This window comes from Cydia strobilella, chromosome 10 (genome assembly GCF_947568885.1).
Source record: "Cydia strobilella chromosome 10, ilCydStro3.1, whole genome shotgun sequence".
NCBI lineage: Eukaryota > Metazoa > Arthropoda > Insecta > Lepidoptera > Tortricidae > Cydia > Cydia strobilella.
This window is the reverse complement of record NC_086050.1, coordinates 1314259-1339136: the sequence shown is the minus strand read 5'-3', so window position 1 is coordinate 1339136 and position 24878 is coordinate 1314259. Positions and strand designations below refer to the sequence as shown.

At 38.6% G+C, this 24878-nt stretch overlaps 2 protein-coding genes across 4 annotated transcripts in view; one reads left to right on the top strand and one right to left on the bottom strand.

The window, feature by feature from the left end:
* Window positions 1-24878, top strand: part of LOC134744847 (regucalcin-like) — a 290519-nt gene that overhangs the window by 95263 nt on the left and 170378 nt on the right. The gene's annotated exons all lie outside the window — the stretch shown is intronic.
* On the bottom strand, window positions 11189-24821 carry LOC134744825 (E3 ubiquitin-protein ligase Mdm2-like). 3 transcript variants are annotated; one of them, XM_063678739.1, is made up of 5 exons: window positions 24701-24821; window positions 22345-22422; window positions 17789-17904; window positions 16924-17115; window positions 11190-13770 (listed from the first exon to the last, which is right to left on the bottom strand). In XM_063678739.1, the coding sequence occupies exons 1-5, from the start codon at window positions 24735-24737 to the stop codon at window positions 13075-13077; spliced, it is 1119 nt and encodes a 372-aa protein (XP_063534809.1). In that variant the 5' UTR covers window positions 24738-24821; the 3' UTR covers window positions 11190-13074. The 3 variants fall into 3 exon arrangements, with proteins under 3 accessions (XP_063534808.1, XP_063534809.1, XP_063534806.1); XM_063678738.1 differs by lacking the exons at window positions 22345-22422; window positions 24701-24821 and having other exon boundaries at window positions 11189-13590; window positions 13621-13770; window positions 17789-18440; XM_063678736.1 differs by lacking the exons at window positions 22345-22422; window positions 24701-24821 and having other exon boundaries at window positions 11191-13770; window positions 17789-18436.

The window sequence follows — 24878 nt, the reverse complement described above, 5'->3', positions numbered from 1 at the left end:
TTATGCCTAGATTGCCTCGTTCAAAGCTAGACAAACAACTTATAGGTACAACCACCTCTTTCTACCGTAGGTATGGATAATAGATAATGAATAGAATCAGGCGTTACTTTGCGGAAATCCATATTAATTAATACAAAAATATTACTTTTCACATCACTAATTCGAAAAAGGGCTTTTTCTTCCCTGCTAGGAGGGATTCAATTGTACGCCCTCGCCGTAAATATGTCATTTTGCTCCCTTGTGACACAATCTACTATTACTAATCCAATCCGCGAAAAGATAACGTCCTAGTCAATCAGTGCTAACCCGTTATACTTACTTGCGTATTTTTTACATGCAATTAATGTAGGGTCAAGGCGGGAACAGTGGCTCAATGCAAACAGTGGCTCAGTTGCCCAATTATCGCTATACCCTGTGGCAACCTTACGTGTTAGAATAACCATTTCTCGTCCATTTGAATTTGTTCGATTACTGAATGTTTCTGTTGTATTAGCAGGGAAGGAAATAGCCACTCCTCTCATGTTGGAATTAGGCTGAGTGAGCCCTGTATGCGGCTATTTTTTTCCGAGTCACTGTTCCCTCCTTGACCCTACCCACCCTCCTACCCCAAAAAAATATAAAAACCACAAAAAGAATAATACTCCCCGACTAAACCGGTAACAACCGATTTCGGTCACCAACTGCTTCGTGATTAGGCTAAAACATGATTTATATACCAAAACCAAAACTTCGCCGGACACAACTTACTCAAAAATATGTCCCATAGTTCTTGATTCGCTGACATAAGAGCTATGGGACATATTTTTGAGTATGATGAGTGCACCCATATTTTTACACTGTACTAAGTACATGCTAATTTCTGCGGACCCGTCCCGTAAGTAGCAAAATATGGTCAAGTGAATTTCATCGCTTAAGGGTACCCCATTAAATCGAAATAGACTTTAAATAAGAACTATATTTTCTAAGTTGACTTTAACCATAATATATATTAACTGAACAGTGAAAGGAACGATGTCAACAACCCTGCGATAAACGGCTTAGCGAGTTAGCAAGTTAAATAGATAAGTACCTACTTAACTGTGTTTTTATCGCATGCAGCTACGATACGAACTGAATATGGAGTTATCCACAGTTTATTAAAACATTTGTATCTAATCCCAAATATTATCGATACAAAAGGTACCTTATTACATAATACATAGGTACCTACTCAAAATATGATTCTTAGTTAAACTTCAGAGGAAAGCTTTTTAAATTATCACTATCACTACATAGTATAAAACAAAGTCGCTTTCCGCTGTTTGTTCGTCTGTCCCTATGTAGGCTTAGATCTTCTTCTTTAGGGTTCCGTACCCAAAGGGTAAAAACGGGATCCTATTACTAAGACTCCGCTGTCCGTCTGTCTGTCTGTCGCCAGGCTTTATCTCATGAACCGTGATAGCTACAGTTGAAATTTTCACAGATAATGTATTTCTCTTGCCGCTATAACAACCAATACTAAAAAGTACGGAACCCTCGGTGCGCGACTCAAGACTCCCACTTGGCCGGTTTTTTTAATAGAGGTTTTACTTAAATAGTTGGCTCTAGGTATTATTAAACGATTGGTCATCCGGTTCGAAGGACCATGTTTTTATGGTTTAAGTTGCATTGCAAACCAGCTACAACCCGGCGTTTATTGCCTGTAGCTGGCTCTAGTTCTTTATTTATTCTTAACAATAATTATTGTGGTGTCGAACAGTTTCTTAATAATTAAAATTATGTACATTGTACCTATTAAAAATTAAAATAAATATTGAAGATATATATAGTATAAAATTACAATTACAAATTACAGTTGAACGTCATTTATTTTATTATCAGTAAACCAGTAACAACTATTCTTCGGCAAGCCAGCTTTGCCAGTAGAAAAAGGAGGGGAATTTGAAAATAAACGTACGCGCGAAGAACCGTAACAGCTTTTTAAAAAACCAGGGGGCCTACCGCGAAAAGCGAAATTACGATTTGGCTTTTCGGAATATTTAAACTCTCAGTTTGAATTTGCGATATGTTTATTATCCGGCTCGAAGGATCAATTATGTTGTTAAACAAAATATTTTTCCCCTCACTAGCTCGGAAAGTTGTCGTTTATCCTTCAATACAAGCGGGGAAAAACGCGTTTTATCCACTAGTGGGGAAAGTAATTTGACCTTGGATGGAGCGTGTAGCTTGACAAATAACAAAACGTAAAACGCTCATGATAACGGTTCGTTCGATATTAATTATCATTAAATAAATGGTTTGAGAATCTAATAAAAAATACCAAATTTAGCTTTATTTAATGATTTTTAGTCATAAACCTTAAAATTCCATAAGAAACGTTTGTTTTTTATAATGATGTTAAATATAATTCTGAACGCACAAGTTGAGTCGATGCAATTTCAAAACGCATCGTTGACATTTCGTACATCAGAAATGTCAACATTGTCAACAATTTTTTTACTTAAAACCTTTTCTCACCGACTCGCGTAAAAATATATAACTTCCAGAGTTTTCTGTTATAATATCGTAAAGTAATGAGTGATTCCAGTGATGAAGATGATCTAACGCCTGTGGATGTCGCACTTTCCTCGCTATAGTGAGGTGAAAAGTTTTGTGTTACACACGGGCGCAAATGTATTTTACTTCTCGTGTGTTGAACCACTCGCTACGCTCAGGATTCTATTTTAGAACCACTCGCTTCGCTCGTGGTTCACCTATAGAATCCTTTCGCTTGCTCGTGTTTCAATTCTACACTCGCGGGTAAAATACAACTTTGCACCCTTGTATAACAAATAACTATTACACGACGACTAAAATTTGTTAAGATAAATAGAGTTAGACCAAGCTAAGTTGGCAGCGGTTTTGATAGCCCAGACTGTGCAAGTGCAAGTGTTACGAGTATTTAAACCTCATAATTTCATAGAAGTTTGTTTGAACTTAGCTTGCACGCTTGGTAAAACTAATAAGTATATATATTATATTATGTAGATATGACCCTTCCTCCCTGTTAAATGTGTAACAGGGACGAAGGAAGTCATATCTATGTATTTAATATAGTCACGAATACTGACGTCAAGACAAATGTTAATGAAGCTAACTGATCAATGTTGGAACTTATGTCTTTACAATAAGGTTTACGTGTTGGCAGATTTGTCACTTTATGTGTGCCTCCGATGGTACAGTCACGTACTGTAAATATCGAATATCTGGAAGACCTAGCATTGCTCGGAAAACATAAAAACTCAAAAATTCGCGTTTTCCCAGAGAAGACCTAGCTAGATCGATTTTTCGCCCCCGAAAACCCCCATGTAGCAAATTTCATCGAAATCGTTAGAACCGCTTCCGAGATCCCCGAAATGTATATACATATATACAAGAATTGCTCGTTTAAAGGTATAAGATACGGACAAAGTGCCAAAAATATGTATAGGTGCCTAATACACTTTGGCTTTAAGAAAGTACTGTTCCGGCTAAAAGGGGGGCCAAACGCTCCCCCAGCACAGCAGACGGAACAGCAACCTCAGTCCCTCGCCGAATCTACTCCAGGGCCAAGTACCAAGGTACCTGGCGGCCGAACCATACCCCAGGGCTCTCGTGGCCGTGGGGGCGGGCAACCGGCAGCCAGAGGCACAAGGGGCATGACGAGGGGCATGGTACCCGGTAGGGCCAGACCCATAACCTCGGCGACAGGAGGGCCTCAAGGGACTCCTATTGCGAGAGGCAGGGGTGGGCCACAACGGGTCACCAAAAGGGCCAAATAAAAGGCCTTGGACCTACGGCACCCGCGAGGGTCCTGCAAGCGAACATCCATCATGCGGCAGCCGCCACGGCCATTGTTGAAAGCCGGCTTGCAGGACACGTCGACCTCGCACTACTTCAAGAACCTTGGGTGCGAAACTCAACCATACTAGGACTGAATTCGGTTGGTAAAGTTTTATGCAATACTAATGGAATTAAGCCTAGGGCCTGCATTGTTTTTGGCAAGAACATTGACTTTCTACCTGTTCCAGAGTTATGCACAGACGACCTGGTAGCAGCGTATGTAAATCTCAAGGGATGGAGCGGGCAGAGAATTATACTCTGCTCGGCATACCTCCCTGGAGACAGGAACGACCCCTCTGCGGATCTCACAGCAGTGGCCGAGTACGCCCGCAGACACAACGCAGAAATGCTGGTGGGATGTGACGCTAACGCCCATCACACCAACTGGGGAAGCACCGACATCAATGATAGGGGTGAGTTACTACATGACTTTCTTCTATGCAATAACTTCCAAATTCTAAACATGGGATGTACACCCACCTTTGTCACTAGGGTCAGGAAGGAGGTTTTAGACTTGACTTTTGCATCTTCAAATCTAGCCAGGCACATTCAGAACTGGAGGGTAAGCGATGCGGAATCGTTGTCAGATCATAAGCACATCTGTTTTAATATAGCTTTTTCTCTCAGCGTTCAAACGGTCACCTTCAGGGATCCCCGGAGGACGGACTGGGAAGGCTACAGGAGCAGCCTAGAAAGTAATCTGGAATCCGCAGCGAAGGTAATCAAAACGCGGGAGAGTTTAGAACTTGCGGTGGAGGTGGTCTCAAATGGCATTGTAAGGGCCTTTGAAGAAAACTGTGCTCCCAAGTTCAAATCAACCAAACGTGTGGTCCCATGGTGGAACTCCAACCTCAGGAGGCTCAGGGACAAAACACGCAAGTTATTCAATAGGGCTAAGAGGACACAGGAGTGGGAGGTCTATCGGAAAGCCCTAAACGAATACAGTAAAGAGATTAGGAAAGCTAAGAGAGCGTCATGGAGGAGGTTCTGCGAGGAAATTGAAAATACGCCTCAAGGAGCGAGACTTCACAGGATACTCTCCAAAGCTAGAAGTAATCAAGTAGGCCTTCTCAGGAGGCATGATGGCTCCTTCACTGCTAGTGAGATGGAGACTTTGGAGCTCTTAGCTGAAACTCACTTTCCGGGGGCAGGACAGTCACACGAGCCCCAGCTGGTCAGAGGCCTGCATAGGCCTCGCCCAGAGGACTGGAGGCAGGCTGCCCTCGTCATAAGACCTGGGATAGTGAGGTGGGCTATAAACTCCTTTAAACCTTACAAGACGTGCGGCCTGGACGGAGTAAGCCCTGTGCTAATGCAACGAGGAGCTGAAGTCCTAATCCCGCATTTGGTCAGGATCTTCAGAGCTAGTTATGCCTGGGGACACCTACCGGAGCAGTGGAACATGGTTAAGGTATTATTTATACCGAAGGCTGGGAGGAAGGATTACGCTTTAGCCAAGTCCTTCAGACCCATCAGCCTCTCCTCGTTCCTCCTTAAAACCTTGGAAAAGGTAATTGATAAGTATATCAGGGAGAGCTGTCTTCTAAACAAACCCATACACGACACCCAACACGCTTACCGTAGGGGCAGATCTACAGAGACTGCCCTGCTGGAGCTGGTTGACAGAGTGGAAAGGGCTTTGGAAGACAAGGACATAGCCCTGTCGGCCTTCCTAGATATTGAGGGCGCTTTTGATAATACACCCACTCGGACACTAGTGGAAGGGCTCAGGGCCAAGGAGGTGGACGGCACCACTATCCGCTGGGTGCAAAGCATGCTCTCAAGCAGAATGGTTAGGCTAGACTTGCTTAACACTACACTGGAAGTGGCCGCTGTGAGAGGCTGCCCGCAGGGGGGTGTCCTATCTCCCTTGCTCTGGACTCTTGCGGTGGATGGACTTCTGCATAAGATGGCGGAGCTCCGAATCGACACTCAGGGGTACGCAGACGACCTTGTTGTGACGGTGAGGGGCAACTGTCAAAGTACTTTATCAGACCTTATGCAGAGGGCTCTCAACACCATAAATACATGGTGCAGAGATAATGAATTGTCTATCAATGCGGACAAGACAATTATAGTTCCATTCACGAACAAGCGGAAACAAGACAAACTTAAGCCGCTTGTCATGAATGGTAAAACTATTCCGTTCTCAACAGAGGTCAAATATCTGGGGGTAACACTGGACCAGAAACTGACCTGGAACAAGCATGTGGACGGAACTATACAAAAGGCTAGATCAGCCTTGGCAATATGCTGTCGTTTAGCAGGCAACCGATGGGGTCTAAAACCCAAAATTGCCTTGTGGCTGTACACAGCTATAGTGAGGCCGATAGTGTCTTACGCCTCCGTAGCATGGTACAGGAAAACGACGCAGAAGGCAACAGTGACGAGGCTTGGCAGCCTGCAAAGAACTGCCTGTGTCATCGTCACTGGAGCCATGTCATCCTCCCCGACGGCAGCCCTAGAGGCCATACTAAATCTACCGCCCCTTCACCTGCATCTGGAATTGGAGGCGAGATCTAGTATGCTTAGAATAGCGGGCGCTAGGAGAGGTAATTGGTTATCGCAAACCCTGAGACTGTTTAAGGAATCAGTGTACGATATTCCTGTTCTTGGGATGCCGTCCGACACTATGGCACCCAAATTTTGTCCACTCAAACTCTACTCAGTGGAACTTCCCAAAAGGGAGGACTGGTCAAACAGTCAAATTAAGTGGAAAGAAGGAAGCCTGAGGTGGTACACTGATGGCTCCAAATCCGGATCTGAAGTAGGCTGCGGAGTATATGGTGAAGCGCCCAGGAAAAGCATCAGCTTAAACCTAGGGCGTTTTTGCTCTATATTCCAGGCAGAGGTATACGCCATTATTGAATGTGCGTCAATAAATCTGCAAAGCAACTACGGCAACCATACTATCTATATCCATTCGGATAGCCAGGCGGCACTCTTAGCCCTAACCTCTGATGTCACCACATCGAGGCTGGTTGAGAACTGCAGGCAATTATTGAACAACCTTGGAGCCAGGAACAAGGTTGTTCTACGTTGGGTCCCGGGGCATGCGGGTATCGTTGGAAACGAAAAGGCCGACGAACTCGCGCGAGCAGGGGCTAAGGGGAAGAACTACAGTCCTGAGCCGTTTTGTGGGATTCCCAGAAGCCTAACGCGGCTCACCCTAAAGACCTACTGTCACTACAAAACCATTCAACTCTGGAGGGAAAAACCAGGGTTGAACCATTCCAAAGCGCTTATCAAGGCCTTCAGCAAAAAGGCGTCTTCGAGCGCCTTGGCGCTGCCTAGGAACCAACTGCGCAACTTGGTCAGGGTGCTTACCGGGCACTGCGGCCTAAATAAGCACATGCACACTATGGGGAAACGTGACATGGGGCGGTGCAGACTCTGTATGGAGGCAGAGGAGACGCCCCTACACATCCTCACAGAGTGCCCCTGCCTAATGCGCACTCGTGACTTGATCCTGGGTGGACATATATTGCGCCCGGAGGAGTTAAAGTCTCTCGAAACCAAAAAGATCCTGCAGCTGTTCGAAGTTGCAGGTTTGGATCGAGAGTTGTAGTAGGTGGCGATCACAATAGATCAGAGATGGTCGCAGTGATACATAGGCTCTGGAGCCTTACATAGCCCCTAGAAAAAGAAGAATACACTACGTTAATATAATATATGGCCAATAAGGTTGCAATTGTGAAAGAATATAGAATAATACATATTTTTGGCACTTTGTCTGTATCGACATTTTTAGACGCGACTGACTGTACCTACATTATTGCTCCCTTAAAGCACGTACTTAAGTACACTTGCTGATGATAAGCATGTGTTTAATGGTCCATTGCGTTGCGTACGAGCACGCGTTAACTTTTCTCATTCCTTTAGAATTCTCATCTTCCTTAATTAGATAAAGAGATGAGGCTAATGCAAACGGAGATGAATCTTTTCTGTTAGGTAGCTATTGCTGGTTCACATTGTTTGTAATTCCAACATATTTACATCGACATCAAAAATGAAGAGGTTCTCGATTTCCTCCCACAAATCTCATCACATCAAAAGGGCAAACCATGAGAACTTCAAATATTATAAGCTGATATGGGTAACCATCAATTTCTGGATCCAATAATCAGCTAAACAAATACCTACCTAAGTATACCTTTGTGTATATATCTCTAGTAGGCATTTACTCACATGCTTGTTTAAAGCTAGGCGGCGCACAGAACTCGACGCATACGTTACAATTATGTCGGAGGGGTGCTGACCTGCAGCGAGTGTGGTCGCACATTCGCTGCAAAAATTGGCTATGTCAGTCACCTGAGAGCGCACCAGCGAACGCTCTCAGCGATAAAACGCAGTCGCTGTGGCTGAAATCTACTAAGAACTAGTCTTAAACAGGTGGAGGCGAATACCCTTTTGATAGTAATAGTTCTATCACAAGACATACATCGTTGCGAATCTAAGGGAGCATTTGAGCTGGTTTAGCGAGTGTTGAGTCTAGCTAGACTAAGAGTAGGTCTATTTTTAGCCTGGAGCATGTTTTTCTACTACTACGTACTCCAGCTCCACAATTATAAATGGAAGTGACGTCACTATGTTTGTTTTGTCAAGTCTTTGCCAAGAACATGGAAAACGTTGGCATTGAAAATTGTTGTCCCTTCAAAACAAAAATTAATGGATACGAGTTTAACGGTTTTCGTGAGACAAGATGCTTTTAGTGGTATTTTGAGCATTTTATGTGTAAACAGTATTGTACTATTGTTTGGTAAAACCATGTCAGTGGCAAGTAAAATAATACCTAATCGTATAGTCACCACTGCAGCACTGTAAAGCAGTAATTTCACTAAATAGTAAATACCCATATTATTTGTGACAAGAATGGCTGGCTAGGCAATTCTTCTGAACTAATTCGAACGGCGATAGGTTCTCTTGCCTGGACCAATAGTAATTTTAAAAAAGATTCAAAATTTCATTTAGACCATTTTTTTCTTTTTAAATATATATTTCAAAAAAAATATTCTGAACAAAATGAGTTCTGCTGTTTGGTACCCAATTGGAAAGCCAGTAGGAATTTTAAATAATTTATTCCGTTAAAAGCGGGATAAGCTATTTCGGCTGTTATGTTAGGTGGGGTAGTAATACAAGGCCCCATTTCTCAAACGGTATTAGTCTAACATTATTAGTGTGTTGTCATGGTAACCCATACGACTTGACAGTTGGTGGACTAATAATATAATATTAGTCTAATACCGTTCGAGAAATGGGCCCCAGGTATTACTTACTTATTTCTTGAAAGCACACCTACTCACTAGCAGTAAAAAATCTGAAAAATAATCATCAATAATTATCGTAACAAAACCAGTTTGTGTACTTTCAAGAAACAATTAAAGGGGTTTATAATAATAGTAATTAAAATGCAACATTGCTGAAAAAAAAACTTTTATTTATTACGTTTTTATCGTTCGATTTTTTTTATTATATATTTTTTCATATAGCGAGCCGAGGCTTACAATTGTTTAATAAAACTAATCTACTATTTACATGATTTAACAAAGGAGATCGTAACTTTACATTTTAAAGTATGTTTAATAAATTTTTCGCAAGGAAATTTTAATTAACAAGTAAACAGTGATAAATCCTCTACGCGGTAGGATAGTGGTGGGGTAGTTTAATAGAAAAAATTGGATTCCTAACCTAATATAATATTTTAATTCTTTACTAATCAACAAAATTGCTTTAAAATATCTTATTTCTAAGCGGTGAAGTATGCGGTTAATAATTAATAACATGTGAAAAGAACGGTAACTTTGACCTAGTATTTAAATTACTGGCAATAACTTTACTGTACATTTGTGTTCCATATTAGTGTACAGTATTTATTTACATACATAACTGTGTTAATTTACATTAAATATAAATATGTACATGTATTCAAGAAGTGTCTAGTTCCGTCGACACCAAGGATTTGTATACTAAAAAGTGATTGTAACTTATTTTTACAAAATGAATACGAATATTCGAACGGAAGACATTGTTTTTAAATTATATCGAATGCCATTCCTGTTTTTATTCTACAAGTAACATAAAATACATTTAATTAAAGATATAGAAATGTACTAGGATAAAGTTACCGCCCCGCGAAAAAATTCAAATACATAGCACGTATTTAAATGGACACAACTGCACTAAAAACTATGAGGCAAATGTGACAGAGAATCTTTAATTCTATAACTTACAATAATAATTATGTTACTCGGTCTATCAGTAGTGTTCGTTTGTATCAGTAGATACTTTTTTACAAAATTCAACAGTTGCGTGATATTGATATACAAACGCATTTGAATTATTATTTTACCACGTGGTAAAAATAAAAATAAAAACAGACCATAGACAACATATAGAGAAAACGCCATCTATTTGAATTTCTTCGAAACCTAAAATTAAACTCCGTTTGTATCTAACTTCAAGCTAAAAGCTATGTGGTCTAACTAAATAAAAATGATTCTCACTTTTGGCATTAAAACAAATTACAACCAGTGCAAGCTAGGAAGCTTTTTAACCCTAAACTAATTTAAAAGAAATATATTACTCTGTTCGGTGGCACGAGTTTCTACACTAGTCTATTCCAATCAATTTTTACTATAATGGCCTCTACAAACGTCACGATAATCGCATATGATTTGCGATAAATTGCGGCATTTGATCGATCGAATTCCTTGCACCTACTACTCGGCCAGCGATGATCTAAAACCGCATGCCATTTATTGCAATGTCTGTAGAAGCCTTTACTATTCTATAATTTTATCCTATAGCACCGTCCCTTGTATGAATTATCATTATAAGTAAATAGAGATGTATTCCCTGGACATAACGAAATGAATTTAACTAAAACAAAAAAACTAAATGTGTCTCTATATGAACCAATATAATCTTGTAATTGTTAATCATCTTTAAAACAATTGATTAATTAATCAAAATTTGTTCAAAATAATTAGAACGTTTTTTAAGGCAAATAAGGCAAACCTGTAATATGCCTCACGAATTGCACCTTTGTCATTAACTTGGTAATTGTTATTACTCAGCCTCCTTAGTTTTCGCTCTATAAAAGGCGGATCAACACAGAACGAGCCGCCTCGCGAGGAAGTTGCCAGTACGCCTCGGGCGAGACACGCCTCCACCGACCGAGCTGTTTGGGCCCGGCCACATGTCTGCGGTGCGGCGCCGTCGCCGGAGTGCGGTGCGGCACCGCAAATTTTTACAATGCGGCGTGCGCGTCACAAATGTCTGCGTTGCCGGCCGCACCGAACTCCAGCGACGGCGCCGTACCACAGACATGTGGCGGGGCCCTTTCGCGCGGCAATTTCCTCGTGACGCGACTCGTTCTGTGACACCCGCCTAATTAAAAAGCAATATCGTATTTAAATTACTATTTTACGACTTAATTTGCCCGCAATGTCTGTATCATACCTAATGTATGAAGGTGTTGAGAGGCTGGTTTATGTATTAACAGCAACACATTTGTAGACCAATCTTAATATAATAAGATTTAAGAATTAACTTTTGATGACGATTAATGAAGATGACGATTGTAGGTCTATTCGATTATGAGATGAGGAAACACCTACAAAATATTTCAATTTCCGCAGCGAGTCATCTAGCAATGTGGTACATGTAACGTTATTTTAACGATTGTAAAGGGTTATTCCCACTAGTTACCAGAAAGTTGTTACAAGCTGTTAGTGGGAAAAAAAATCCCAATAGTTACCACTGGTAGCAACTTGGTGGTAACTAACTGAAATAAATGACATATACTAAGAAAAAGTGACCAAGGCCTCCAAGTGACCTATAGGCTAATAAAAATTTATACATTTATTTATTTTTATTTTATTTCTACTTAAAATAAAAACAAATTAAAATAATTTCTTAAAAATTAATTTGTTCTAATAATTCTAATAGTATTGGTGGTAACTAGTGGGAATAACCCATTGTTACCACTGGCAAAAGGTATGAAAAAATCCCAGTAGTTACCACTGGTAACAACTTGGTGGTAACTAGTGGGAATAACCCTTTGTAAATAGCTATAAGTATAAATAGCGATAGTTACCATCGAGGCAAATACTCAATAAAAGAAATGTGCTTTCCAGTAATAGGTATACATCATTTTTTTGCATTAGAAAAAAGGTAAACAATCTTAACGTGTCTTTTTATTGAAAAACGTTTTTTAAACATTAGTTTATCTTACTTATGAGAGCAAATATGATTTATAATTGTAACCGTATATTTGCTGTGACTTTTTTTTTTCAAGTGTTTTTGAATAAAAAGACACGCCAAGTACCTTCTTTCTAATGCTAAAAAAAATGAAAAATGTTATCAATTAATAATTACCGCATTTTTGGGGAATACATATTAACAGGAAATATGAAATAATGTTTTTTTTTGTCTAAAAAAATCTTGTTAGGTATAAAGAAAAATATTCAATATTTATTTATTTAACATACCACATCATCAGACGGCTCGTTAAGAAGTTCTGTATAAAATTGCCTGGTGGTTGGCTGAAAAGGCTGTCCGCAAGTGAAAACAAGTTCCCCTAACCCATTGACATACAACATTTCAAATCATTCACTCACTTAGCCTAAAAATACTGAAATTTGTGGCAAATTAAAAATAAACTTATTTACTAGTGACTTTAATCATCTATACAATGATTGTATTTTTTTAGGTAATTTAAAAACATTCTAATAGAAAAACTCAGCCTTTTTTCAAGCCATAGACTCAGTTACTGAGTTTTTAAGGCATTGAATAGACGGAAAAAAAATGTGAACACATACGAAAATGTGTAACGTTGGTACGATTTAAATAAAGCAAGCGAGATTTCGAAATGTCGCACTTTGTTTCGCCTTGAACGAGAAAAAAATACTTTATAAGGTGTTACAAATAAGTTAGCGCAAAATCTTAATTTTTTTTATATTTTTGATGTTTATATTTTAATTTTTCTAGTTCCAGGCGAAACTCTGTGTCGTTAACGCAAAAGCATTTTTATTAGATTTGTACTAAAATTAAAATTATTACGTTTTGAAATTTAAAAAAAAATGGTGTACTTAGTCACCTGCACAATCTTCAGTGTCATATATTTTTAGGCGTATCAAACATAAAATCCAGTTTTGGTTAACAAACTTGCTAGTTTGCTATGAATACTCAATTTTAGTACAAACCTTTATAAACACTCGTACGTTCACATATCTACAAAACTCTCAAAACATTACTAACTTTACAATTGCACTGCGGACACCGTTTAGCCTTCCTCCAAACTTTATTCGCGCACTCATAGCAACAGCAAATATGCGCTATCCTACCATGCACGAAAACTGCCGATTTGGGCTCAGCGTAGCAAATTATACACAGATTCTCGTTATCGAATTTATCTTTAATCGAATTGATAATCGCTTTCTTAGTAAGCTTGACCGAATCATCGATTGTAAGCGATGGATCGCTGGTAGTTTTAATTAAAGGTGCTACTTCGGGATCGGCGCTTTTAGCTTTCCTACATCTAGGCTCATCGTCGCTATCGCTATCGGAATAATCGATTCTCATTCTCTTGTTATTACGATCGGCGGATTCAGCGCGGCGCTTTAAAAGTCTACCTAAAATCGGCGTAGAGGATGTACCTTGGGACTCAGGTTGACTTAGCTCTGTTTGACTGGAGCCAGGTTGACTAAGATCAGTTGCTTGGCTATCAGTCACCTGGATATCAGTCACCTGGCTATTAGTTCCCTGACTATTAGTAACCTGGCTATCATGGTCAGTGGCCTGGGATAGACTCTCCTGGCTGTTAAAGGCGAATTCGACGCCGGAATCGACCGAGCTAGTTCGCGGAACGTCAGATACTCGCTTACGCTTGTTTTTTCTCGGCCTCGGCGGGAAGAAGTTTTTACGTACCTAGAATTGGATTAAAATGTTTAGTACATGGATAGTTATTTATTAGATATATTATATATTTGTTGCAGACAGTTTTGATAAAACATTTTTCTTGTTATATTTGGCAGATATAATATTTAATTTAGTAAATTTTTGGGACATAAAAATGTATTAAATTTAAAGATTGTTTTAATTTGCAAAGAATTTTAGACGAGAAAATTTTAATTATTAAAGGAAAAATTCACCGCTTCGGGCAAGATTCGAACTTGCGACCTTTCGGAACACTGGTCCGATTGCTCTTAACCAACTGAGCTACCGAAGCTTACCAGAAGTGTGCAAATATTTCCATTCATTCTTTGTCCTTTATTTAAAATTTTAATATCATTCGCAGACGTATCTGCTTGATTGACAAAATTTAGAACTGTATTTTTTTCTGATTATTATTAATTTCCTCATATTGGGATATCTAACACTTCAATTTATTTTCATTTATTCTGTAGAAGAATTTTCTGTAAAAAACGGTGTATTCCCATTTGTGGCCGCCCCCATACAAGAGGCGGGCACAGATGGGAATGATTTGTATGTAGCGCCTATTCCCATCTGTGCCCAGCGGGGACAGACGGGAATACACCAAAAAACGATACATTAATTTGTTTAATAGTATAGCGCACCTAAGATGGTTGCACTATCATCGTGGATGTCTGGTCATTTTATCGAGTGCGAGCGTTACGCATGACAGAGGATAAAAGTGCGACCACCATATCCGTACCTACAGCAGGTTCAGAGTCGGACCAAGTTAACTCTGCACGCCATTTACAGTTACAAAGTGTGGAAATATCATCATTAGGCGGGTCCACACAGAACGAGCCGCCTCGCGAGGAAATTGCCGCGCGAAGCAGCTTGGTCTATGTAGACGTGCCTCGGCCGCATTGCCTTGAGCGTCGATGTTAAACACATTTTTAACAAGCAGAAACGTCTGCGAACGATGCTATTAAGCGTAGAATAAATTTAAAAGTGGAAAAATTACTATTTATATCAATGCCATTTTGAACATCGATTGTCCGAGACAATACTTACGTTTAGTAACAATTGTATAAACTCGTACTAAACACTAATCAATATGTAAACAAGCCCTAAGGCAAGTGTACACGCTCGTAGGGGCATTATCAAATAAAAATAAATTATTGATTATTGATTGATTATTATCAGGAATGCACCCTTGAAATTAACGGAAATAATACAAAAAACACGGTGTATATTTATGGGCATGATGTGCTGTCTTGCTCACACACCGACGCGGCGTGCGGGGTTGAATCAGTGTGACAGCCGCGTTTTTTAGAAACTTACCATTGAGACTAACTTAGTCCAGGCCAGATGGTGTAAAAAGTACCTTTCATCTTTTATACCTCAGCCAAGTATATCATACACATTCGTAGTTCCTTTCACGATGTCCAAGCCAGATGGTGTAAAAAGTACCTTTCATCTTTTATACCTCAGCCAAGTATATCACACACATTCGTAGTTCCTTTCACGATATCCAGGCCACATGGTGTAAAAAGTACCTTTCATCTTTTATACCTCAGCCAAGTATATCACACACATTCGTAGTTCCTTTCACGATTCGCGAACATTCAACACATATATTATACGAGAACATCTTTACGAAACGTAAAATGTTTCTTTATTTATTTTCTGACTTAACAGTGTCTCTGCCATTTATACAAAGTCACACTTCTTACATGCACCACAATATTTTTCACTCGACACTGTTTATCTAAAACAGGGGTCGGCAACAGGCGGCCCGCGAGCCTCCTTGGCTATTTTTTATATAATTTTGACAAACGACAATACCTGCTGATAAAGTCATAAATATTAACAAAGTGCGGCCCGCGCCAATTTCGTTAACTACTATGTGGTCCTTGGCTGCTAAAAGGTTGCCGACCCCTGATCTAAAAGATAGATTAAGATCCTGACGATGATGTTGTTTCTTACAATTAAACAAATTTTACAACTCTTGAGTAAAGTTCCAAAAAATGGGATTTAACTAAAATGAATAATAGTATTCACAAGTTAATTTCCCAAGACGAAACTTTTAAGGTTCCACTAGACTTATATTGACCGGGATATAGACCGTGATTACCTTTTGCATTGTTTTTACACAAGAAGAAGAGTTTTTTTTGTGGTGTTCTTTTGTACAAGATGCATGTAACTGCGTCGAAATATCGGGAGCTCAAAAACAATACAAAAGGTAATCACGGTCTATATCCCGGTCAATATAAGTCTAGTGAAACTAACCGTGAATCATTCAAAACTTTTAAGGTTATTATGACAGAGTGGTTACTTGAAACTTTTAAAATAGTTTTGTAATCAGTAGCAACAATTAGCTCCATGCATGAATTTATTTTTATTATTGGATTCATAATTTATATCGTTGGAACACCGGAAATGATAAAAATACTTTTGTAAATCCTAACATTATTTTATTAAAAAATATTTAAAATGTTGAAATTTTTTGAGCGGTTGAAACGCTCATAATTTTTGGCGCGAATTCGACAGAGCGTGATGACGTCACACGTTGGGCGGTCCAACTGACGTTTGCTACTAATGACACTAATCTGTCGAACGCGTGACGTCACGTGGCGTTTCGAGCGTTTCGCTCACTAGCTTTTCGCGGGAAATTTTTTGTACTTTTTATTTATAATTTCAAGTAATTAAATGGTAATTTAAAAACGGAAATGCATTTGTAACATGATATAACGGTAACAAACATCCGAATAAAACATATTTCGTTCAAATATAAACTTCATGCATGAGGCTAATTTGGTCCCATAAATTTTGAGTTTCCCAATTTCCTATAGGTACTAGATGTCACTGGGAGTGCACACCTTTTTTATCAACTCTGACGGCCACGGCCGTACGTCTTATACATTAAGGTTTAACAGGCGTGGCGATCAAAGGGTTACGCAGCGTCTTACGTAAGCCAACAACTCGCGAACGCGAAGCGGCGCGGCGGGCCCACGGCGTTCGCGTTCGCAACGAGATCGCCCACGTAGGACACTTCTATAGGTATCAAAGGATTGATTCACCCCGCGCCGCATCGCTTCGCTTCGCGTTCGCCTACGTAGTACACTGCGTTGATAGTTCAAAGTTAAAAAAACATGGAATGTGTCTCACCTTGAAACACTTCTCGCAGTAGCGGTACAGCGGGTTGTTGTTCTCGGCGCGGCACTGCGCGCACTCCCAGAAGTCGTGGAGGTCCATCTCGGAGTCGCTGCCATCCGACTCGTCCTGCTCCGAGTCCGCGAACTCGAGGTCCCCGTCGTCGCCGACGCTCACTTCGATCACTTTTGTCGCTATTATTTCGTTCTGGAATGTAAAGATGGGAGAGGGGATGGGATGCTAGTCGAAAATACAACATTTACACTTTTAGAATAAATAAAAATGCTCTTAGTTTTGATCCTGTTAAGGGTTTAGTATGAACATACATAGGTTAAGAAAAATAACGAAACAATACAAATAAAATAATAATCTCCAAATTTAGTTGCAATCGGCATAAATCATTGGTTGGTAACTTTTATAATATCTATGTAAAACCCTTTTTATGTGCAAATAAATGATTATGATTAAAAAAAGCTGGATACAAATTCGGATTCAAGTTTAATTATGAAGTTATCAAATTATCTTGTGAACTCCCATAATCACTAGATTTAACTAAACCAAAAACTATTTCTAGAAAAAAAAAAAACCTTATAGCCGTAACACACTTGAATAAGAAAATACGACAAATAAAAGATATAAACATTTCACTACTCAGTGACAGGGTAGATTCAGGGTGATGACTAAAGGGCGGTAAAACGGGAAAAATGCCACCAGGCCCAGGATACCCCATTTGACTCGTGGTAAATTCAACGAATGGGAGCAAAAGCCCCATTCCCCCATTCGTTGAATTTGCCACGGGACAGGCGTCAGTTTAACAATACTAAATGACGCCCGTTGCAAACGCCACTGTGTAGGACTATTGTAAAAAAAGATGTCTTACGTCGCTCTGCCCTGACGAGTCCCAATCCAGCGGCCCCTCGTCCTCGGGCTCCGTTACCGGCTCGTACTCCGCCTTGTCGCTGGAGCAATCTGTGTCGCTCGTGTCTCGCACATAATCTACAACACCACAACACCTCAGAAAATGCACACACAACACACAATGTTCCACTTCCCCTAATATACCTCTGAGCCAGAAAGTTCTAGAAACTTGGTCCAATTGCCCTATTGCCTTCGCCCTAATACTGCATTGGAGCGTTGGTGATTTTCCTTGTACATGATGTCCAGTTATCCTAAAGGTGTTTTCCATTTCCATCAGTCCATAAAACTTTTTTTTTTGACACATACTTTTTAATTTTTTTTTGTCTATGATTATTTTTTCATGTTCCAATTTTTTTTGCATTTTGAAACTTTTTTTCTTATTTCTGCATTTCTTTCCCATTTACTTTTCCTATTTTTGCATTACTTTCCCATTATTTGTTTTATTTTTTCATTTCCTTCATTATTTTGTTAGTCTTTTTTTTCTTTCATTTTGCTCTTTTTTTTCAAATCAAACATACATACTTAGTTCGCTAGCATGCTTAAAATAACACAAAATGCATACGTTTCCACTGTAAAACTTACCAAATACAGTAAAATCACAAACAATACAAGTATTAATGTAACAAACAATTATTGTGACAATACAATGCTTCATAAAGAACTAATAAAGTAACATATTTAACCATATGAAGCATTGTTTTGTTGGGTGCAAATACATGGTGCTAATCTTAATGTTATCTGGTCCATAGATAGTACAAGTATTTTTTTCTAAATATGGTTAAGTGTTATATTAACATGTAAACAGTAAAAGCGACGGTCAAACAAAGATGTTTTTATATCATGTCAAATGTAAGTGTGCCTACTTATGCTGTCTAAAGATAGCAGGATTCTCGGCAGCCGACGTATTTGCAATATATTTTATTCTAGAGTAGTCCATAATGAGTAGAACTTCAAATTTTACATACATACAACACTCTATTGTATCCTAATGAAAATAAATATTGTTTATATTTACTTTTTTTACTCATTATTTCTCAGTGCAAATACGTCAGCAGATAATTAGTCCATTCTCAAACTTATGAGTAAAGATTTGACAATGCACAGTGTCTATGGTATTTTAATTTTGTTGTGGATTCCTTGGAACCGCTTCATGTGGTTCCACCGCTGTCCCCGTCATCTGGCAATGTTATACCATTCTGATTAGTGCTCATTCTAGCATTCCTCAAGTTAGAGGCCTTGAGAGCCCGTAAAGTAATATTATTATTTGGTTACTAAAACTAAAAATAATTAAAATCACTTCTTTGTTTAATTTGTTGTTAGAGATTTAGTAATGTGAGAATCGAACCCACAGTTTAAATTTAATCAATACACTAGGGTCACTAGGTATGTCAAATTGTCTAGTCGCCATCAGATATATTGGAGTGGCCAAGGTCCTCAAAAATATCTAAACATTTGTGAGTATTTTGACCGCTTTAATATATTTGATGGCGACTCTACCTTAAAGTAAAATGAAATGTTACAATAATAACACTGAATTTTTTGCTTTATTCGCATAAAACTTAAAAATTCAGATAATCAATTTGAGAATGTTTAAAAGTTATCCCTTATATTAATTTTCAGAGCAGATTGCCCAAAATAGTGTAGAAAGTTATGATGGCATGGTTGACGTATTATATCTCAGGAAGGGCCTTACGGGCAATCATGGGCAATAAGAATGGGGCTATTACATAGGTGTGCTACTTGTCGATTGGCGATTTGTCGAAATTAGCGCGCGCTACGCGCTTTAGACAGCACGATTGGCTCGAATTCGTGACGCACATCGCTGAACTAGCACCATTCTTAGTGCCCGTAAGGCCAGTCTTCAGATATACGTCAATGATTTAGTTTTAGAGCATGGAAACATGCTGACCATATATACTATCTGAAGTACGCCTTTCACCTCTACTTACAGTTAGAGCAGATGGAAGTGGATACTTGAGTCAAGTGTGAATAAATACAAGTCTGGAAGAGTTCTTGCATTCTCATATAATACATACGTTACTTAAAATATATGTTATCAAAGAAAAGATAAAAGCTTGTTATAGTGATAATATTTATCTAGGTATATCAATGTTCACTAAAGTTTTATGTCTTAAATGCAAAAAAATGTGATGAGATATAATAGAACATAGTATAAAACAAAGTCGCTTTCCGCTGTCTATCCGTCTGTCCCTATGTATGCTTAGATCTTTAAAACTACGCAACGGATTTGATGCGTTTTTTAAATAGATAGTGATTCAAGAGGAAGGTTTATATGTATAATTTATAAAGGTTTTGTGTAAATTAGTTGAAATACCCTTGCGAACCCGGGGCAAGTCGCTAGTAATAGAATGAAACTGATACAATATTTGCAACATATAAGTTAACACTAACACGTTTGAACTGCAATTACTTTTTAAAAAACTTTTTCATCGCAGACCTTTGAATCATTGTTTATTCAGAGTAAGACCATTTTTTATTGAACTACGGAAGTATATGGTTGAATGACTGTCAATCATTAATATTATCAAGAACAATAGTTACTGTTTCAAAGTGTGATAAGTAGAAAACAGACGGCATAGCATAGGAATCCGACTCCGACAAGTCTGTACAGGCATCGGACACGGAGCGATGACACGACACGCTAAATGGTTGTGCGGACAAAAAAAACGTCTCTGGGAATTTGCACAAGTGTTTTTACTTGAGTTCAATAATGAATAAACAGATACATACTTGGAAAAAAAATATTTTTATTAAGGACCCTCCACACTCTTGCGCGAATCACGGCGCGAAGCCGCTAACGCGAGTGTGTCGTCGATTTCGCATATTGTTCACGCCTTCGCGCATAGTTCCCCGTTTTTTATCGCGACGTTGACGTATGTCTCCTCACTCTCACAACTTTACGGCGATTTCGCAGTTTCGTTTGGGCAAGATGGCGGAAAAGCAGGAGCTGATCGAGTTTAACTGTTAGTTATCTACGGCATCATATGTGATTTAGTTGTTTTTCCATTTTGTTTTGTTGTTAAACCGTAAAATATAGCCGCTTAATACAATGTAGGTAATCATAATACAAAAAATAATGTGAAGTTTTGCAAGTTCGCGCTTCGTGCCTCCTTTGACGCGGGACGAAAAACCGGGGAACAAGGCGCGAAGGCGTGAACAGTCTGCGAAATCGACGACACACTCGCGTTCGCGGCTTCGCCCGTGATTCGCACACGAGTGTGGATGGCCCTTTAAAATATTTTTTACCATGACGTGTATAGCAGTATTTGCAGTGAACATTGATAGACATAAATAGGTACCTAACTACATAGTTTACTTGCATAACAGTAAATGCCAAAATGGCAGATAAACTATACATATTTTTAGATTTTAATAAAGAAAAGACATTTTTGTTTACAATCAAAAGGAAAGTTTAAATAATTGTGTGTTATGTTAAGACATGCATAGATATTTATTAAACATAGTGTATTTGTATACAATATTACCCATGCATTTCATACATAAAAATTCAATACAACACCATAATAAAGCATGCATCGCAAATTTGAAAACATTTTTAGCTTTACTCAGATTTTGTAAAAAAATCCTTAAGCTCGCTCCAGATTACGCGGCTTTGTGCCGCGATTCGCGCACGAGTGTGGAGGGCCCTTTAGGTATTCGAACTTTTGTTTATGAATCACATGATGATTCATCCTTGCAAGTACATCCCGCCCGTTACAAAAGGCGGGCTAAAGCCGGCCGTTCCTTACAAGTCAATAGGTGGAAGGGTGGAAGTACAGACAAGCCGCCGCGCGAGGAAATTGCCGCTCGAAGCAGCTCAGTCTGTGTAGATGTGCCTCGCCCCAGGTTTTGCAACCGCGCTTTTGTCTCGTGGCACATTTACACAGACTGACGCGGCATATCCTCGCGACGCGGCTTATTCTGTGTTAATTGTGCACCCTAATAAGTAAAGTATTGCTCTGCAGGCGTATATAATGGTACGGTACTTTTTGATACAGCTCTGTAGAGAAGCATTACTTTGTCTTTATAATAAAGGGGTCATCCATTAATTACATCACACATTTAGGGGGGGTCAAGAAAATGTGTCATGTTGTGACAAGGGGGAGGGGGAGTCACAAACTTTGTGACATCACATTAACTTATTTAAATTATTTTATTCGCTGTACAGTTAAATAACAATTTTTTGGAACGATAATCGGTTTTTAATCTTTTAATTTTCTTTCCAAATCTGTTTTGGGTTACTAATATTTCTTTTCTCAAAAATATTTTGATAAAATATTAATAATGTGACGTCACACCAGGGGGGAGAGGTTTGCCAAATGTGACCAAGTGTGACAAGGAGGGGGAGGGGTCAAAAAACCTCGAAATTCGTGTGACGTAATTAATGGATGTGTAATAGTGTAATCAACAATTTATTTTGGACGCCATTTTTATATCCGCTTCTGCTGACTGTAGCAAAGATTAGGATGGCTAGGGTAAGTTGTAACAGCAACATACCTGTCTCCTTTCCCTGGATACTAAGAGTGCTCTCTAACGAGCCGCGCCGACTGTGCGCTGGGGTTAGCCACGATTGTTCTGAAACATCACATAAGTGTCTTGTCAAGTTGTGATCAAGATATGCATATCCCTATTAATATTATAAATGCAAAACTAACTCTTGTCTATCTGCTACCTCTTTACGCTTAAACCACTGAACAAATGTGCCATTTTCAACCAAAAGGGTACTTATTGTCAGTTGTCCATAAGGCGTTATTTCCATATAGCTTCAATTCGAAATCAACCTTATCGACAAGCGACAATGTGGTACCTTTTGGTTGAAAACGTCACAAATTTAGATGAAATTTGGTATAGATAAGGACGTAGGTTGGTTTTATCAATCATCATTCAGAAACCACTAGGATGTACTTGACATTGTTTTGTAATTATTAATCATTATTTTTGGCCCGTTTAAAAAATAAAACACTTATTTTACAACTTTTTGCGCCAAAAATAATTAGTAGAAGAGAATCTATCCTAGATTTCAAAACAAAAGAGGGAAAAATAGAATCTTAACCAAACAATAAAGTAGTCTAAATAAAAAAACCGGCCAAGTGCGAGTCGGACGCGCACGAAGGGTTCCGTACCATTACGGAAAAAAACAGCAAAAAAATCACGTTTGTTGTATGGGAGCCCCATTTAAATATTTATATTATTCTGTTTTTAGTATTTGTTGTTAAAGCAGCAACAGAAATACATCATCTGTGAAAATTTCAACTGTCTAGCTATCACGGTTCATGAGATACAGCCTGGTGACAGACAGACGGACGGACAGACGGACATCGTAGTCTTAGTAATAGGGTCCCGTTTTTACCCTTTGGGTACGGAACCCTAAAAAAACTAATTATTATATGTGTTGTTTTCAATCAAAAGGTACCACATTGTCGCTGTTCATGAGATACAGCCTGGTGACAGACAGACGGACAGTTGAGTCTTAGTAACAGGATCCCGTTTTACCCTTTGTGTACTGAACCCTAATAAAATTACCTGTTGTTGTAAACCTGTTTCTGATTTTAGTTTTGAAGTGCTATAGATAATATCAATAATATTAACATACTTACCAAATTACGAAACTTTAAAATCATTTTTGATAAAAGTAACACAGCATAGACAAAATAAGCGCCAATCTTATCAAGTCATATGGACCCAACCACATGTTGTGACTTGTGATAAATAATGGCTATCATTCATATATAATATCGCAATTTAACGCTTTTCTTATCATATTATAAGCCATTTTATTACGTATGTAATGGAATATGAAACTAATTTATGTGAAGACATTAATAATGTAGAATACCGATACAAATTGTCCGAAATAAATGTATTTTTTTTTGTTTAGGCCATAAGGCTAAATAGTTAATGAAAAGGAAACAATTTGAACCATCATTCTTCTTTTCTTAATTCTGCTAATGAATATACTGTTGTTTTTAATTAACTTTAAGTAAGATAATGTTTTTATACTATTGATTAATTTGAAGCCAACTTATTTACCACACTATTGCCATAGTGCCACAAAATAATTAAAAAACTTACATGCAATATTAAATACATTGCTAATTACAGAGCAGTACAATGAAATCAGTTGATCTACCAAATATCACAATTTTAATAAAACAACTTCCGTGAGGCACTGACATATTGAATATATTAAACACGGTCACTCACGTTTATAAAAATAATAAATCATCATCAACTTTATACAAGTGAGTGACCCAGTTAATATAATAATATTTCAATATCACAATGTAATGAAAATTGCATGCAAGTTCTTGAATTGTCTCATCATCCCATTCTTGATCCTACATATTTATATAAGTAAGACAAGGATATTTTAGACTACTAAACTAAAAACATAAGTATGTTTCTATGTTAACATGGATATAAAATTCAAAACAACATTCAGCACTCGGTCATCGGAGGAATGCGAACGCCTACTGTTTTGTTTACATTATACGACTGGAAAACTAGTTAAGAACTCGTTCACTACTTAGTAACGTTAAATAACACTGTTCACAATGCAAAGTTAGCACTACACTACACATGTAAACAATGGAACTTACCCATCTACGAAAATCAAAGATAACATAACAACCGCCAAATTCACAGAACAACCTATTAAAATTTAAAAAGTTACAAGCGCCTGACGTTTTTCTTCCGGTCTTTTTTGCACTACTGGATGGCCTTCACAAAAGTGACTACTGTGCGAGTATTTGTAGTAAAACAGCAAGACCTAATTACCACATTCCGCAAACGTGGTGTTTATCAAACATTACGCCAATGCGTGAGTTGAAATATTGGTAAAAAATGAACATACCTGAAGAATACGATGCAGTTGTAATAGTTGTATTCATTCTGTTTTCAAGCTCTACACTCACTCGCCACTCTCGCCAGTCGCTACTCGTCGTGTTCAAACGAGTTGAGTGAGCTGAGTTGACTTGGAGTTGTCAAACTACGCGTCTGTTATGGCGACCGAGGGTGTGAAACAACGGGGG